This window comes from Symsagittifera roscoffensis, chromosome 4 (genome assembly GCF_963678635.1).
Source record: "Symsagittifera roscoffensis chromosome 4, txSymRosc1.1, whole genome shotgun sequence".
Taxonomy (NCBI): Eukaryota; Metazoa; Xenacoelomorpha; order Acoela; family Convolutidae; genus Symsagittifera; species Symsagittifera roscoffensis.
In genome coordinates, this window is record NC_087065.1 from 72,990,309 (window position 1) to 73,006,717 (window position 16,409).

Genomic DNA, 16,409 nt, shown 5'->3' on the forward strand with positions numbered 1-16,409 from the left:
AATGTTTTGACCATATTTTAAAAAAATGCCTCAAACAATTTCATCAAAATAATATTTTTTCTTTTTCTTTTATCAATTTCATTAGAAAAATTTTCTAAGAAATAGTTTCGTTTTTTTTGGGCGTACCCGACAACGTTTTACATTTTTCAAAAAGAAAATGAAAAAAAATTCAAATTGTAAAAAACAATTTTTTTTGCTCAAATTTTTTCTTTTTTGTTGCCAAGGAAGTAGTAATTGAAAGACACTTTCCTTTTCAATGTTCCTTTTGGTGTTTGTGTTTTTCTGGGGTTCGTTCTTCTTATAATTTTTGATGCTTAAGATTTGTTTTAACAATTTTCATAAGAGACGTTTGGAGCGCCAGGTTGCACATTAGAACTCTTGAAAAAATTTAAAACCATTTTTATTGACTTGTAGTGAATCCCTACTGGTCTGTTGATAATTCAGAGATGCTGGAGTTCAGCAGTTTTTTTTTATTTTCAGAGGAGCAAGTCGTTACAGAAAACGGTTTTATTGAATTTCTAGAATGAAACAAATGCTGCAAGAAAAACCAGGAGAAGGGACTAAAAACAGTTAGAACCATCAAACATCAATAATTAGTAAGCAGTATACTGTTATTTTATCTTTCTATTTGTCAAAAAACTGTCCAGAAACGTATTGATAACAATTTTGTCGCACACTTGAGCTTGCTGAATTCTGTTTTTGTCCTTGAAAAAACTAAAAACGCTAAATGCTAAATTAGATGCCGCAGGGAGTTATATGAGCGAATTGCCTTTTTTGGAAAAATGAAAGAACAAATTGCCACCATATAAATTGGCATAAAAACTAAATTAAGATAGATTAAAGTTTCTGGCAAAACAAATTTGAAAAGGAGCAGTTATGTTGCATAGAATTGTCGTCATTCATTTTTTCTACAGTAATTCAAACTGTTTTTGTGAAAAAAATTGAACTAATCGTTTGACCGATGTCCTAAATTTTTGACTCAAAGTAGAATTAAGGATCAAACAATTATTATAGAACAGAGGAAAACTTTCAAATCAGAGAGATGTCACACAGAGGTTTAGAAACGGGTGATTACTAAATTAGCAAAATAAAAAACAAAAATTTTAAAGATCAAATGGCCACTCAATATATAGCTTTGTTTTGTTATTTTGCATAGGATTTTTAAATGATTGATGATTAAAAAAACAATATTTTGTTTTGTTATCCGATTTTCAAAACTCCAGTTTTCCAATTTTCAATCATATGTCAGAAGACACAACTGGCTAAAAAAGTTTCAAAAAAGAACGTAAGAGAAAAGTAATCTGTTTGGTTTGAATATTTACTTGGATTCTTTGGACTCACTGTAGGAACAAAAACAAAAATTTACATCTGTGCACTCTACTTGAATTAATTTTTGAATCGATCAAAACGATTTCATTCTGAGATTTTTTTATCACAAATCTCAAAGCCAAACGCGGCCGGCATTTTCTTTGCTAAAAAAATATATGAGTTTTTTGTTCCCCTATCAACTCTGTGCCACAGTCAATAAAAACTCATTGGAAAAAGACAACTCCACAAAAGCCTAGCAAAAAACGCATGTTATTGAAACCATTTCATTGAATTTAGCTCTACAACACTCGCTGAAGTTGTGAAATCTTGAATAAATTTCATCTCATTGAATTTAGCTCTACAACCCTTGCTGAAGTTGTGAAATCTTGAATAAATTTCATCTCATTGAATTTAGCTCTACAACCCTTGCTGAAGTTGTGAAATCTTAAATGATTTTTATAATCATGTAATTTTTCCTTCAGAACAAAATGGATGGTGCATTCACACCAAAAACAATTAAGCCGAAAAAAGAACCATTTCAGCCATAATACGGGGACCAGTTAAACCCAATGTTTGTTTTTTTTCCAAATTTGGTCGTAAATTAAACAAAATTAACCAAAAACTTTTTGAAAAAAGGAGGGGCAAAGTATCAAAACGATACAATTAGAACGTATATTTTAGGTAATTAAAAACGAAACTATATAATGTTTAAAAACGCAATAAATTCCACCAAACAACATGATTTCTACACGCAGACAGTCAAAAGATCAGTTTCACACCTGTATAAAAATATCTTGAAAAAATACTAAAAAAAATTGATTTAAAAAAATAAACAAAATATTGATTTCTTTTTGAGACAGTTTCTCGTAAGCACCCTGTAAGAAAAAAATATTTGATCACACAAAAAGAATTTTTATAATCAAAAAGATATTATTCTACAATGTACTATCAAAAAAATAAAATCTAAACACGACTGACTGCTTGTTTACTCAGAATGAAGAAGTATAGGGTTTTTTGGTGCGCTTTCAATACGTGTCAAACAAATGCATTGGAAAGACACAACTGGACTATAGCCTAGCAAAAAAACGCATGTTATTGTAACCATGTCATTAAGTTTAGCCCGACAACAAACGCTGAAGTGGTAAAATGTGGAAAAACTAATTCTTTAGCAGGTAACTTTGTATTTCAGAGCAAAATGGATGATGCATTCACAGCACTTAAAATCAAATCAGCCGAGAAAAGAACTATTTCAGGGACCAGATGGGCATAATGTTTATTTTTATTCAAATTTGATGAAATTTTGCGCAACATAAAAAAATAACCATTTAACTAAACAAGACTGCTTGTATTTTGAAGCAAAGCCCTGAAAGCTCCAATAAAAAACTTTCAGGTAAAAAAAATTTGTTTAATTTTTTGACGAAATACTTGAAAAAAACTGAAAAACTTTGCCTTTGTAATTTTATCTCCAGATGCTACAAAATACAAAAGGTGTGTTTTACTACGACTAAATTGCTGGCATTTAACCGATTTTGCACGTATTATTTTGCCGCTTACGCGTTTTTATGAGAACGCACACGACTCGCGTTGATTATCCCAAAATGGTCAAATTAAAAGTTTTCAAACCCTCGTAACAGTACAAAAAAATTACACGTAAAATGTCTTCATAGTTTAGCTCAAGACAACAATATCTGCCCAATAGTTTTAAAATTTTTGTCAAATGCTTAATTGAAAAGTCCAAATTTGATTGAATAAAAAATCCAAGCATAAATAATCCGCACTTTTTTTGGAAGTTGGAACGACAAAAAATTAAAAAACAGAAGCTAAAAGAACTCAATGCCCCATCGGCTTAGGTTTGAATTGTTTGAATTGTTCAAAAAGTTTGAATAAATCTAAAAGTCATTTTATTCCTTTCTCCAATTGGAATCATATTTTTTTAATCATGTTGTCTCAACTATGCTTTCATTTAACGTATAAAAGTAGTAAATGGAGTCCATCAGGGTTGGATCTACAAGTTTTTGCTTTGAAAAAGGAGGGTTAAAATTTCATAACAATACAGTTGGAACCTTTTCTCTAGGTAATTGAACAAAAAACAACAAAAACGCCGAGAAGCTTTTTTCTTTTCATCGGTTGAAAAGAAATGCAATAAACTTGAACGAACAGCATAACTTCTGAACTTAAAACGTCAAAAGGTCAAGTTCCCGTCTTTTTAGAAGTATCTTGTACAAATATTCAAAAATTAACGAAATAGATTCGCGAGTTATCTTTGTTCTTGCAAACAACTCTAATGGTTTGATAAACATCAGCTGAAGGATTGTTTAGTATCAGATGAAAACAATTTTCTGAGCTCAAAATTGAAAAAAAAAAATGCATACGGTAGTTCTTATAAAGATATAAGATTTGAAAGTTACAAATATCTCTAATAGATTTATTCCTTAATCTTTAATATCTTTAAAATTTTTATTCTTCAATATTGATCCAAAAAATGTACAAGTATTTGCCAAAAATGACTTTAAAAACTTTAAGGGCTGTTAAAAAAATCAAAATTTTTCACTGTTGGGTTGAAATTATAGCTTGTTATTTTTTAAGTTTTGTTTGACGCTCAAGTTGAACTGAAACCGAATTTAATTGAACTGAACTTTTGAAACTGAGTTTGAGTTTGATTGAACTGTTTTCGCTTTACTGGCAAGTAAATATTATTAGTAAATTGTTGGTAACTTTATTCATTGTTTCGACCACGTAATGGAAAATAGTTTTTTTATTAGGATGTGTTTTACATGTTTCTTACTTATATTAATGCGTGATCAGCCACGTTTAATAACTTTCAGATGGGTTCGACTGATTTATCAAATTGAAATCAGAGAAACATTGGGTTTTTCAAAAGATTTCGAAATTTGTCTTTTTGGAGCAAAGACTGAAGTGTCTGACATAATATGAAATGACTTTAAGAATAGAAAAACTCAAAAATTATAGTTTTGAACGATGATAAATTATTAGAATTTGTTCCAGGCCTGTTTTCTGTCCTTCACAGGCAGACAAAAATAACCAAAATTGGTTAAAAAAATTTGAAAATAGCAACCAGCTAATCTTCTCTTGTTACATTTTCTTGACGCTAAACATTAAAATATTGGAAAAAATACGAGAGAAAGCAGATTGGAAACGCTTTTGAAAAATGATGAAGTTCAGCGAACACTCTACAACAGTTGTTACTCTTCAGTGCTGTTATTGAAGATACATTCTTTTTCTTAATTTATTTTTCATATCATTTGAGTAACCATGTTGCCCTGAGCTAGAATGCAAATAGTTTTTACAATTATCTACTTTTCGTTAAATTATGGGGGTTTGAAAATAGCTAATTTCACCAATTTCGAATAATTAACACGCGATAGTGTTTTCTTACAACACTGATCAAATCGTTCCAAATTGAATTAACGCAATTTAATATAAACAATTAGAATATGATACGCAAAATTTCTCCTTTGTTTTTTTCTTACGTATTTGACAAAGTGAAGAAAAAATGTGAAGTCAAAAATCGATTAGCTTATGATTTTGTAACCAAAAACTATTTAATTGGCCTTATGGTGCAGTTGTACATGTAGGGCTTGACCAGTCTTTCTAATCAGTATTTTTGCCGCTTAGGTTCAATTAAAAACATTGTCAAAAATTGATGAAATAATTGGAAAAAAAATTCAAATATTTTGTTTTTTCATAAATTATAGTTTTTCTTCATCTCTCACGCAATAAAAAGTTCGAAATGAAATATTTTGAGTTTGGTATTGTTTCAATAAAAGCAAGCTTCTAGCTTTAAATCAGTTTGAAACGATTTATTTCGATGCTTACGTTTTAATAACACGACGTATATTGCTGGTTAATTATCCCAAATTGACCAACTGATATTTTTTCAAACCTACATAATTGTTCAAAAGTTATCACAATTAAACTATATTTTTAGTTTTTAGCTCAGGACATCAGTTTCTTTTAAATGACATAAAATAGCGTCAAAATAGTTCATTACAAATTAATTAAAACTATCAATCGAATTTATAGTTATTGACAAGAAAATTCTCCTTGAGTTAAAATGTAAAACGATACTATAATCGACACAATTATTTTTTGTATAGTTTTTGGGGCTATTTTGCATCATTTTATGCTTATTGTGAAGAGTTTTTTTATCATGCTATAATCGTAATGCAAAATGTTTATGCGGGGTGAGTTATCCCGCACCACAATATTGTTCCAATTATTTTGAGGCAAGCCAAATGGTCGTATTAATTTCGTACGCCAAATTTTCACTCTTGATGTTTGATATTATTAAAAATTTATGGTTATTTATTTTTTCCTAACAAAAAAAAAATCTGTTCCGATTAAGGGGTAGTCGGAACATCCAGGGGTTCGCCCTGATAACCGACCAGTCTTGTTCAGAACTATCGTCGATTTTGGTTTCGAAAATGTCACAAATAGATTCTTGTAGCTCTACTGAAATTCTAAGTGATGTTTGCTTCTGTGGTCCAAGAAGATCATTTGTAAGGTTCTGACTGTAAAGTAAGAATCCAAAATCACATGACATTCAGATTTTGAACTTGGTCACACCTGTTTCTATTCATATTTACAATTTTCATAAAAATGACAATTGCAAATATTATGGATCAAACAAAATTTGTCTTTCCAAATTGTGAAGGCAAAATAAATTGTGGCCTCATATTTCTGGCATTTGTTTATAAACTTATTTAGCAATCAAAAGGCCGAAATTGCTCCTAATTTTGGATCAAAATTGAAATATATTTTTTTCTGATATAATAGAGACATGAGAACTTCTTTGTTTTCCGTGTCCCTGTTGATTTTAATTTCTTTTGCTCATTTTCTCGACGCCAGAAAAGGAAAGGACAAATCAAAGAAGCGCGATGACGAATTTGATCACGTGTCCAAGGAGGAAGCTGTGAAGAAATGGCATGTAAAAGAGATCAAGGACAAGAAAATAGAAGAAGTTAAAGTCGCCACTGCTGCACCTGAAAGGTTAACTATTTTAATGCTAATTTAAACGATTTCAATTCACATCCATTAACAAATAACTTCTATGAAATGATTAGGAGCAGTACCACAGTGCCGAAGTACAAGAGTGCGGAAAATAAATTTATCGTTCAACAGTGCCGAAAATTATCAATTTCCGGCACTGTTGAACACTTTTTCATTTTCGGCACTGTTGTACTTCGGCACTGTTGAACGCCCCAATTATTGTTTTTCTGCCGAAAATCATCAATTTTCGGCACTGTTGAACACTTTTTCATTTTCGGCACTGTTGTACTTCGGCACTGTTGTACTTCGGCACTGTTGAACGCCCCCAAATATTGCTTTTCTGCTCTATTAGTTATTATAACTGCTATGGCCAGGTCAAAAGTGACACAAGTCCTTTGAAATTAAGAGGATTTAATTTTCCAAAAGGAAAAGGTCCAGCATACGAGCTGTACCGCCGCTTTTTCCGGAGATCTGCTTTTGTAATTTTGGCTCAAAGATATATATGCGTTTCTTCTGGGCTGGATAATGTTGCCTCGCCCTCGAACAACCAACATGGATTATGATGAGACTCGGACCACTGATTTTTTGTTTTAAAGGCGAGACTTATAGCCCATTCATCTCTGCTTCCTTAAATGCGAAACATTTTTTCTCTTTTTCCCCTTTTTATACCTTGTTGTTCCACCAGATTAAGTTGTGTAGAAAATTTTTGGACTCAAAAGTCAAAAACTGGTTGCATTATTTCATTTTGCAAAAAGTTCATTCAAAAAATGCCATAAAGAATTAAGAAGTCGGTAAATTTAACTTGCAACGCCTTACTTTCGAATATTAATTGTGTTTCATCAACTTTGACCTTTTAAAAAGGTGTGTACTTGGAAACACTCACCAAAAATAAATTCATAATTTGTATTCAGTTCAACTTGAAGTGTAACTTTTGGGCATTCATTGAAATAATCTGAAATCTTGCCTTCAATTCGTTTGAACTTTTGCTAACAATTGTCATCGGTATCTTATTACAATAACTTGGAATATTTTTAAGCTGACCAACAAAAAGAGTTCCTTTTTTAAGCTCCGAACGACGCCGGCTGTCTCAAGTAGACTTCTTAGACCTGAACTTCCTGGCTGGCGAGGAACTCAGTTCTCTAATTGGAAGCCAACCTTCAATCGATGACTATGAAGAACTATCATCCGACTATGATCTGAATAGCGAGTACTTGAGCAGCGACTATTCCGACAGTGATGACTATAACTACTACTATACCTCGGATGGATTCAATGACTATTACGGTGACTATAACAGCGATTACAGCCAAGTTATCACTGGGGATTCAGAAGATGGACTGGATTACAAGTTCTCAATGGACGATTACAACATTGATGATTTTGGAATGAAGTTGGACCATAGTTTTGACCATAGTTTTGACCATAGTTTTGACTATAGTTTTGAGGATTATGGGGATTATGAGGATTATAATATGGTAACTGAGAGCCATTTGGACCAACAACATCCTGGCAGCAAAAAAGAAGACGAAATTATAAACGAAAAAGAAGAACCCAAAGTTGATTTGGACCAAGTTTCGACAGAAACTGAGCAATCGCTGGCTGAAAATGAGCAAAATGTGAACAAAAATGAACAACTTGTCGAGCGAAGTGATGAAAGTGAGCGTGTGAACACGTTTCAAGGTCACACGATTGAAGCTGTACAAGAATTCGACGAATCGGATTTGATGGATGATGACGACTACCAAGGTTATGGTAATCTGGGCAATTACTTAGACTCTACCGATGAGGAAGATTTGTGGGATTTTTACCAGAAGTTGCAGAAAGATTTCCAAGAAATGCTAGAAGATTACAACGAGGATTATACGACCAATGTTGGTGGTTTGGGAGAAACTGAAGAAGGTTAGCCCATTTAACCCATTTTTCTACTGGTTAACCCATTTTTCTACTGTCAGGCGCTGTTAAAATTTAATATTTATTCGCAGAGCAGGATAAAATAGTAATATTAATCAAAACCGAATTTCAAAGAGCAAAAATATTTTTTTTTTGCTTAAAAAAAGCGTTTTCACTTTCATTTGGTTTATATAATGTTTTACATATTTTTTTTCTGAAATAACATCTGTTTTTAGGACGAAACCATGAAGATGAAGACGAAAAAGAATACGACCAAAAAAACGACGAAGATAATGATAGTGAAATTTATGACAAAAAAGACATCTTTTATGAACCAAACGATGAAGACGACACAATTGAAACAACCGAAGAAAAAGAAGTTCAAACCGAAGGAGAATCTGTTCCCCCCGAATTTGAGAAGATTTCGATGCAACAAATGAAAGAGATCATAAGTGAACAGGCAGATGTTCAGTCAGAAGAATCTCTCGAAGCCGAAAGACAAATCGTGGAGTCCGATAACTCGAACGTAAACTATCAGAACGGAAATGACTTTTCGGCTAAGGATGACAATGATCTGTATGAACCAATTGATGATGAAATGTCTGAAGAATTTGTGAATCAGCTGGTTGAAAAACTGGATGATGCTCTAGAAGACGAATATGAGCCAAATTACGACGACCAGATTATCGACTATTACGATTCTGAGTACTACTTCGACCAAGTAGACGAAAGGGATCAATTAGCCGACGATTATGGTTTAGAAGACGAGACAGAGTTTTCGGGTTTGGGTGAAAGCAGTTTGGACTTGCGCCGCAGTATGAACGAAGAAAAGCCTTCGGGTGACATTCGAATTAAAATCGAGGTCGAATATCTGAACAATTACGCCGACGAACGCAAAAATGAGCACCGTGGCGCTTTGCAGCGATACGTGAAAAAAGAGTTCAACCATTACGTCGACGAGAAATTCAAAAATGTGGAAGAAACTCTCAAAAATGAGCTAAAAAATTCTATAATTGAACATTATGTCGAGAGCGACGGCACGTATGAGAAACTGATAGACACGGATAATTTTGAGGGAAAAGTTGAAAAAGAGTTTGAAAAATTGACGAAAGAGGTCAAATCCGAGATGGATTCGGCTCTTGACAAATACGAGACGTTCGGACACGAGTTCGAGCATTACATGAACAAAGCGCACGAGCAGAGCTTGATGGAACACGACATGTATCAACAGGTCAGTCAAATGCTCGGGCTTATGAAATACATGTGTTCTGTTAAAGACACCTGCTCAACTTCCGACCAGTGTTCGGATGGATGTGGATGCACAGCCGGCGCTTGCTTCTGCTGCAAACTTTCACCTGAAGTTTAAAAAACTGAGTTGCGAAGTTTTATTTGTCATTGAACTGATTCTTAAACAAATTCAGATTTATGCAAATGAAATACCATTTAATTTGATGTCTTTAAGACGTTACCCGATTAGCTTATCTTATGTGTATTCGATGTCATCTTCATTCGATTTTTATCATATTTAGAGTCTATAATTTTACCAAAACAAGAATTCGAAGCGTTCAAATTCAGCCTTGGTAGAGGAAAAAATTATTGAGTTAATACCTTCGGTGCCAAAATACACAAAAATTTACCAGCGGCGCAGAAAATTTTGTCTATATAGAGTCTTCAATAGGTTCTGAGAGCGCTCGGAATATCAATTAAGTCGACCTATAAAAACCGACAGAGGTCAGTGGAGAACCGCTGTTGTGCCTTTGCAGAGCAAAAAAAAACAATTTTTTGGTTATGTTCTGGGCTGAAACCTGTTGCATTGCGTTCAGGCAAGTAGCACGGTTATGGCGCGCGTCGAACCACCGACTTTTGCTTAATAGACGGATAATTCAACCACTTTGCTATTTATCCTCATTTTTCCCTCGAATTGTTCTGAAACTCATTGATTTATCAATATATTTTTTATTAGCTTGCTTTTACCTCGGCATTTTTTCATCCCATTTTCAAAAAAGATTTGACGAGTTTTCTTTGAATCAACCGGTGCAAAATCAACGCCAAAAATGAATTTTATTCTGTCAAATTTATTTCCACTACCTTGAACATTTGACTACGAAAATTGGAGACAGCACTAGTTATTGTCACGGATAGGAGGCACTTAGCACAATGGTAAGGCGTTCACTTTGAAATCGTCAGATCGTGTATTCGATCCCATTCCATGGCAATGATAGTGTGTGAGGACACGCTCTCACTTGACCTCCAGCTTTAGGTCTACCACAACCTGACCAAATTTGGCTGCAATAGTGGTACCACGTAAAAAGTTCTAGACGAAAAAAAACGGCCTTGAGTCGCAGGAAACAGCTTCGCTAGCAAAATAACACTGTCTGGAATGTGGGGAGATAATACAAATGGACTATCCTCGACAGGACTGTTAAGGCCTACTGATAGCTCCTCTGCGATTCGCAGGAACTACAATTATTTATTATTAATTAAATTATTAATTTTTAATTATTTCGAAGAAAGTGACCGAATATTTGTGCTCAGTTTTTTTTCTCCAGAATATTTTCGACTTTCAACTAACCATTTTAATCGGAGTTTTTTTATTTTTTGAGAAATTGTTAACTAGTTATTGCTCTGATGATATCTGGTATTTGTTAAAGAACACAGTTAATGCTCTAAATTTGACAGATAAATCAGAAATCAAAATTCAGGAAAGGCGACGTAATCCTACTAGTTTCTGCAAACCTTTGTTTAATTTTGAAACCATAATAAGAGATAGCGTACGTTTTTAAAGCACACGAAAAAAAACCTTACCTTAATGAAAAAATCATGTAATTATTAATACTCACAAAACCAATGCGGATTGATTTTATTGGTTATATCGACAAAAACTGCACGTATATCAAGCATTACGAGACCAAACTTTGTACTTTGTGAATTGTAGATGAATTTCGCGACAAGAACGCTCTAATCAACTTTTTTTCAAACATGTGTTTCTTTTGATCGTTCCGACAGAATTTCAACATGTTAATAGACTTGTTTCTGGGTTCCAAGGATATACACGCACCAAAATGTGCGCCTATCCAGAGCACAGTTTGGCGATTGCACAGTTTGACCTCGTAATGGGCAAAGCCTTGAATGTTTCTACTGCTCTGTTATTGTTCTCCGAAAGTTTTTATTGATGGTTTTTGACAAATGATAAAAGGAGTGCTGTCAAAATCAATGCCACATATTAAATGTTAAATATTGAGGTTTATACAAAAAAAACATGGAAAAATGGTTTCCTGATATTGGTTTTCCTGATCTCAATTCAAAAAAGTGTGTGTATAGTCTCAAATGAAATCTGCTAAGTAAAAAATGAACAGTTAAAGAGCGTCTAGAAAAATGTGTAGCGCACAAATTTGTAAACAATTAAATTCTAGGTTCGATCCTCACTCTGAATTTTTGCACCAGATTATAGTTTTAATAATGAAATCACAACACGCCTAGAGATTCTTCAATTTTTTGAAAGTTGAACAATAAAATCAATTACTACTGGCAAATTGTTTCTTAAATCTGCAAATTCAATTGACAACAACGTCCTTCAAAGAAAACTTGCCATGAGAGATTAAAAAAGTCAACGAAAACGGAAACTAATTATTGGAATTTATTGTTTCCATTGTTTGATTTGTAAACATCAAAAAACTACACTAGCTTGCATGTCAAATCGTCAAAATCAAAATTCGCTAAATAATCTGCGAAAATGAACGCAAAAGAATACATGAATTGAAATTGAGACCAAACTATTCCCTTTCTCTCTTTGTTACAAACAATCTTTTTTGAAACTTATCCAAAGGTTTTAGGAAACAAAATCTTAAATTTGTGTTCAATTTCTTCGAAACTGCAAAAATGTCAACCATTTTCTGAGAACGAAACTTCAAATAAAATGGAAACTTGAAATTCAGAAGTCTTTAGAAATTACGAGCATGAATATTCTGGTTTTAAAAAAGCTTTATTACGAGTAGCAAAGTTTTCTAATATCACCAGAGCCGTCTTGTCTCAATTCATAACTCAAAGCAAATCAGAAATTCAAAAACAAATTTGAACCTGGTTCCTAGCAACTAACTTAATTCGTGAACAATAAACTGACGACACAGATTTTTATTTGAAAGCATAAATTTAATTTTGAAGAAAATCAAATCATCACCAGAGAATTCAAATATTTATACTCAAAAGTTTTGATTATAAGTGACACTGAACGCTAAATTCTCTTTTTAAAACGTTCAAAAAAGTTGTGTACTTTGAAAAAACGATTCAAAGTCTTCAAATAGATTTTTTATGGAGTTACGAAATTAAATTTAGAGCAACAATAAAACTACTCAAAATCTTGCAAATTTCAGAGCAGTTTTTTTGGTTATAAAGCCATTGATACATTTTTCAGTGAAAAAAAAAATAAGAAAAAAATAATCTCAAGAAACTAGCATACCATTACGAGGCCAAACTTGGCACTGGATAGGCGCATAATTTTTTGTTCTTATGTTCCTGGATTCCTGAGAAAAAAGTTCTAATCACGTATAAAAAATTTGCGGAACGATAAAAAAAACAAAAGAAAACAAGGATAGCCGGTTACTGTGCAAGTAGCACAGAATGCTTCGACCATAGTCTTTAGAAAAACTAAGGCTTAGAAACTTTTTTTTCCAAATTAGTGTAGTTTTTTTCTGCTTAGCGTGATAAAAGGATCTGACGTAAAAATATAATTCAAGCATATTAGACAGTCATTGTAATTTAGTCAAACTGGACAACGATTTTATGTTGAAAAATGACTAGAAAAAAAATTAAATTTTTTGCTGAAAATTTTTGAAGTTTCTGGTTCCCAAAAGGCAGCTAAAAAAAACTAGAAAAACTAGTTTTAATTGCTAAAGGCATAATTCAGCTGTTTTTGTGGCACTTTTTATATGGCAGTTTTTCTGATGGGTGTTACATCCATTCTCTTAATTTTTTCGACTTTTGCAGCAAGTAAGAAATATTTGTTTGGGGTTGTTTAATTCCAGTCAACTTCTGAAAACAAAAATTAGATTAACGATGGAATTGAAATGTATGTGTTTATTAGCGGGTGTGCTACACATTACTTTGATTGCGCTTCGAGTCTCCGTAAAAAGATCGCTGAAAAATTTGAAGATTTTATCTAAGACGCTGAAAACGTAACACGAGTACGCAAAATTGTTCCGCGCCCAAAAATATTCTGAGTTGAAGTCAGGTAAGCTAATGATCAATTCCTTATTTTACTCTATTTTTAATACTTTAAATTTCATATTGACAGTCTAAAAATTGATTTTATCAAAAAATTTACAAAAAATTTGTCGAGACCAGTTAACCAATTATAGGTAAGTCAGAACAGTCAAGTCTGGGCCTTCATAAAGGAGCAGTCTGGTTTCGCTAAATAAGCAAATGATCTAGAATATCAAAACTTAAATCAGAAGAAGGGTTTGAAACTCCAATTTAAATTTCAAAAAAAATTCCAGTGCTTCTTGTGTTTGGAACCTTTTTAGCATATTTTAGAATTAATTGCGAGAACTTTTTTTCAACTTTTGGATTAAAATATACTAAATATACCAAATTTCAGATACGCAGAACATTTAAATACTACAAAAGGTTTTACAGCATATTATTCACTTTTCACACTTGCGATCATATTTAGAAGGTCCATTCTTGCGATCATATTTAGAAGGTCCATTATTTTCTGCCAGATGGTACGGAAGATACCAGAACTATAAAATTTTACCGCAAAGATTAATATTTTTTGCTCATTAATTGTTTATTTAATCACTAGGAAAGTTTTTGTTTAGGAATTTGAATTCAAATTTAGTATTTAAAAAACTAAAACAAAAAAACACAACAATGAGAGCTCAACAATTCTTAAGTGACAAACATTCACCGATCAAAAATTACCAGCATAACAACTGTGGAGAGACAACTGTTTTTATTAAAACCAAAAATAAAGCTCAATTGAAAGTTTTTTAATACCGTCCTAAACAAACCGAGGTTTTAATAACCACATTGAAAAAAAAGCCGGCAAAAAATCCTCCTGCTCTTTGAAAAATGGGTACAAGTGCTTCCAGGAGTGACGTTAATAAACTATTCTAATTCTATATGTATATATGTACACGGTATGTACATAAGCTTGAATGTTAAAACGTTAAAAGGAAGTAGTTGAATTAAGAACGTTAAAAAGGACAACTTAACTTCCGTTCATATCGACCGATGGTCGTAACTAAACTGGTATTAATTAAAATACCGAAGGTCCTTATAACATACTAAAAACAAATCACAACATTTCCCACCGGGAAAAAAAATGAAATTGCAAACTAACTATATAACTCTATATATACCCTTTTTCCCCCTCAGAAAATGGAAGAATTTTACAAACTGCGCCCAGAGGGTAAATATACAGCGGCAAAATAAAATCCACAAATTGAAAGAGAATGTAGCAATGTACAGGGTGTCTATACAGAATTACAATTTTTACAGAATACGGTAACTAACTAAATAAAACTAATCCACAACATGTACATTAACATGTACAATTGTATCTACAGGTGAAATTAAAAAGTCCGGCGGAAAATATGGATTACAGAATTGTTTTGTTAAGTTTGAATTGGTATGTCGATTACAAGAATTGGTTCTCAAACTCATCCAATTTCGCTCTCACTTCTGAATCTATAGTTGATGAGATCTCACTATAGTTGTCCATCTCTAATGAAGGGTCCTTTGAGGTCGGGTAAGATAACTTTGAGTTCGAAGAATTCTCGTGGAGTTGAGTCTTCGTGGTTAACGTTGCAAGTCTGCCCATCGGGAGGGAGTTCCTTGAAGACCATGACAACGTAGTTTCTGCGACTAGGATCTGTCTGGGGGGTACCTCCGCTAATGGAGTCAAAAGGTCAGAAGGAGAGTTGACCGAGAAAGTAGGAAATTCTGGTGCCTGAGAGAATCCAGAAGTTGGCGCCCCTAGGTCGTCTTTCTCTTGCACCACGTCTATAAATCTCCGATTTCCGTAAAATTTTGGGGGGCACACATTTCTGCGTGGTCTAGAATTTCGGGTCTTTGGAGTCACACTGATCGTCTGTTCCGGAATACTGTCTATCATAATAGGGTTGTCCTGTGATCCTTCACTAGTATTCGCGTCGTGTATGACCACAATCTCCCGTGGGTCGTTGTTCGCTGTCCCTTCTGAACTCAATAGTGGGGATTCGACATGACCTGTAATACTTAAGCCCTGATTAGACTCGGTATGGGGGTTTTGGCGTACGTTTTTATTGGTCACATCGTCAAAGTAAACCTCGATTATCCCGTCGCACGAATCTAGATTTAAGGAAGATGAGAGTCTTGAGTGGCCGAGCTCGCGGTCGGTGCGCTAGTCCCTGATCTGATAATCTCCGTTCTCGGGGTGCCTTGTCTCGAGTGGCCGGCTGTTGTCGATCCAGCTTTCTTCGGTGGAGAGAGTTTCCTTTTCCCAGCTAAACTCGAATGAATATGAGTATTACGTCCAGTGGGTGTCTGATTCACTATTATCTTTTTGGGCCCTGGGAGTATTTTTCCTTTTATAGCCAGATCCGATTTACGTAAAACGTGACCGTTGTCGAGGGTAACTGTGTGCTCTGAAGAATCGATGATATCGTTCTTAACCAGATTAAAATAAGGGTCCCTATTTTTCCTGTTAGACACCTTTCTATATAAGTTACCTCCCGTTACTGCTTTTCTTTTTCCCAGTGGATCTGAAGTTCGGGTAGTGTCGTCCGGGATAGTGAGTAGGCTGAACGTCCTAGCTAATGGCAAATTTTCTTCTGGGTCCGACGTACTGTCCTTTTCCTCGTCCAAATAGCCATCTTCTGCCCCGTCGTGTAGTTCCCAGTTAGTAGCCCGCTCTTTGGACAATATAGCCGTTCCTTTATCTAAATGGTCAATATTGGACATAAGATTTTTCCACCTAGTGTTCGCTACTCTATTAAAATGCTTTTCAAACGGAGTACAGCCGATCGCCGTTTGTTTTGAGATTCTCAGATTCCAGATGATTTTCTCGATCGAATTGTTTAGAGATGGTTTAGGTACTTCAAATGACATTGCTAGTAATTTCGATTTAATTGTGTACACTAGTCTTTCCACTAGCCCGTTGGATCTGTGGTCTCCGACAGTGCAGTAAATGATTTCTATATTAAATTTATCGCAGAAGTTTT

The 16,409-nt window shown here is 33.8% G+C and overlaps 2 protein-coding genes across 2 annotated transcripts in view; both read left to right on the forward strand.

Annotated features, from left to right (window-relative positions):
* LOC134845014 (spliceosome-associated protein CWC27 homolog) overlaps nucleotides 1–16,409 on the forward strand; it is a 502,234-nt gene that overhangs the window by 252,033 nt on the left and 233,792 nt on the right. The window lies entirely within an intron of this gene.
* LOC134845095 (protein PFC0760c-like) lies at nucleotides 6,012–9,693 on the forward strand. The gene is made up of 3 exons (XM_063861947.1): nucleotides 6,012–6,318; nucleotides 7,385–8,217; nucleotides 8,445–9,693. Exons 1-3 carry the CDS (start codon nucleotides 6,110–6,112, stop codon nucleotides 9,572–9,574), a joined length of 2,172 nt encoding a protein of 723 aa, XP_063718017.1. The 5' UTR covers nucleotides 6,012–6,109; the 3' UTR covers nucleotides 9,575–9,693.

Bases quoted from the DNA above. Each gene is read 5' to 3' on its own strand.
- LOC134845095 (XM_063861947.1), top strand. From the start codon at position 6,110: ATGAGAACTTCTTTGTTTTCCGTGTCCCTGTTGATTTTAATTTCTTTT. The intron at 6,319-7,384 runs GTTAACTATTTT...TCCTTTTTTAAG, and splicing joins GCCACTGCTGCACCTGAAAG to CTCCGAACGACGCCGGCTGT. The intron at 8,218-8,444 runs GTTAGCCCATTT...ATCTGTTTTTAG, and splicing joins TTTGGGAGAAACTGAAGAAG to GACGAAACCATGAAGATGAA.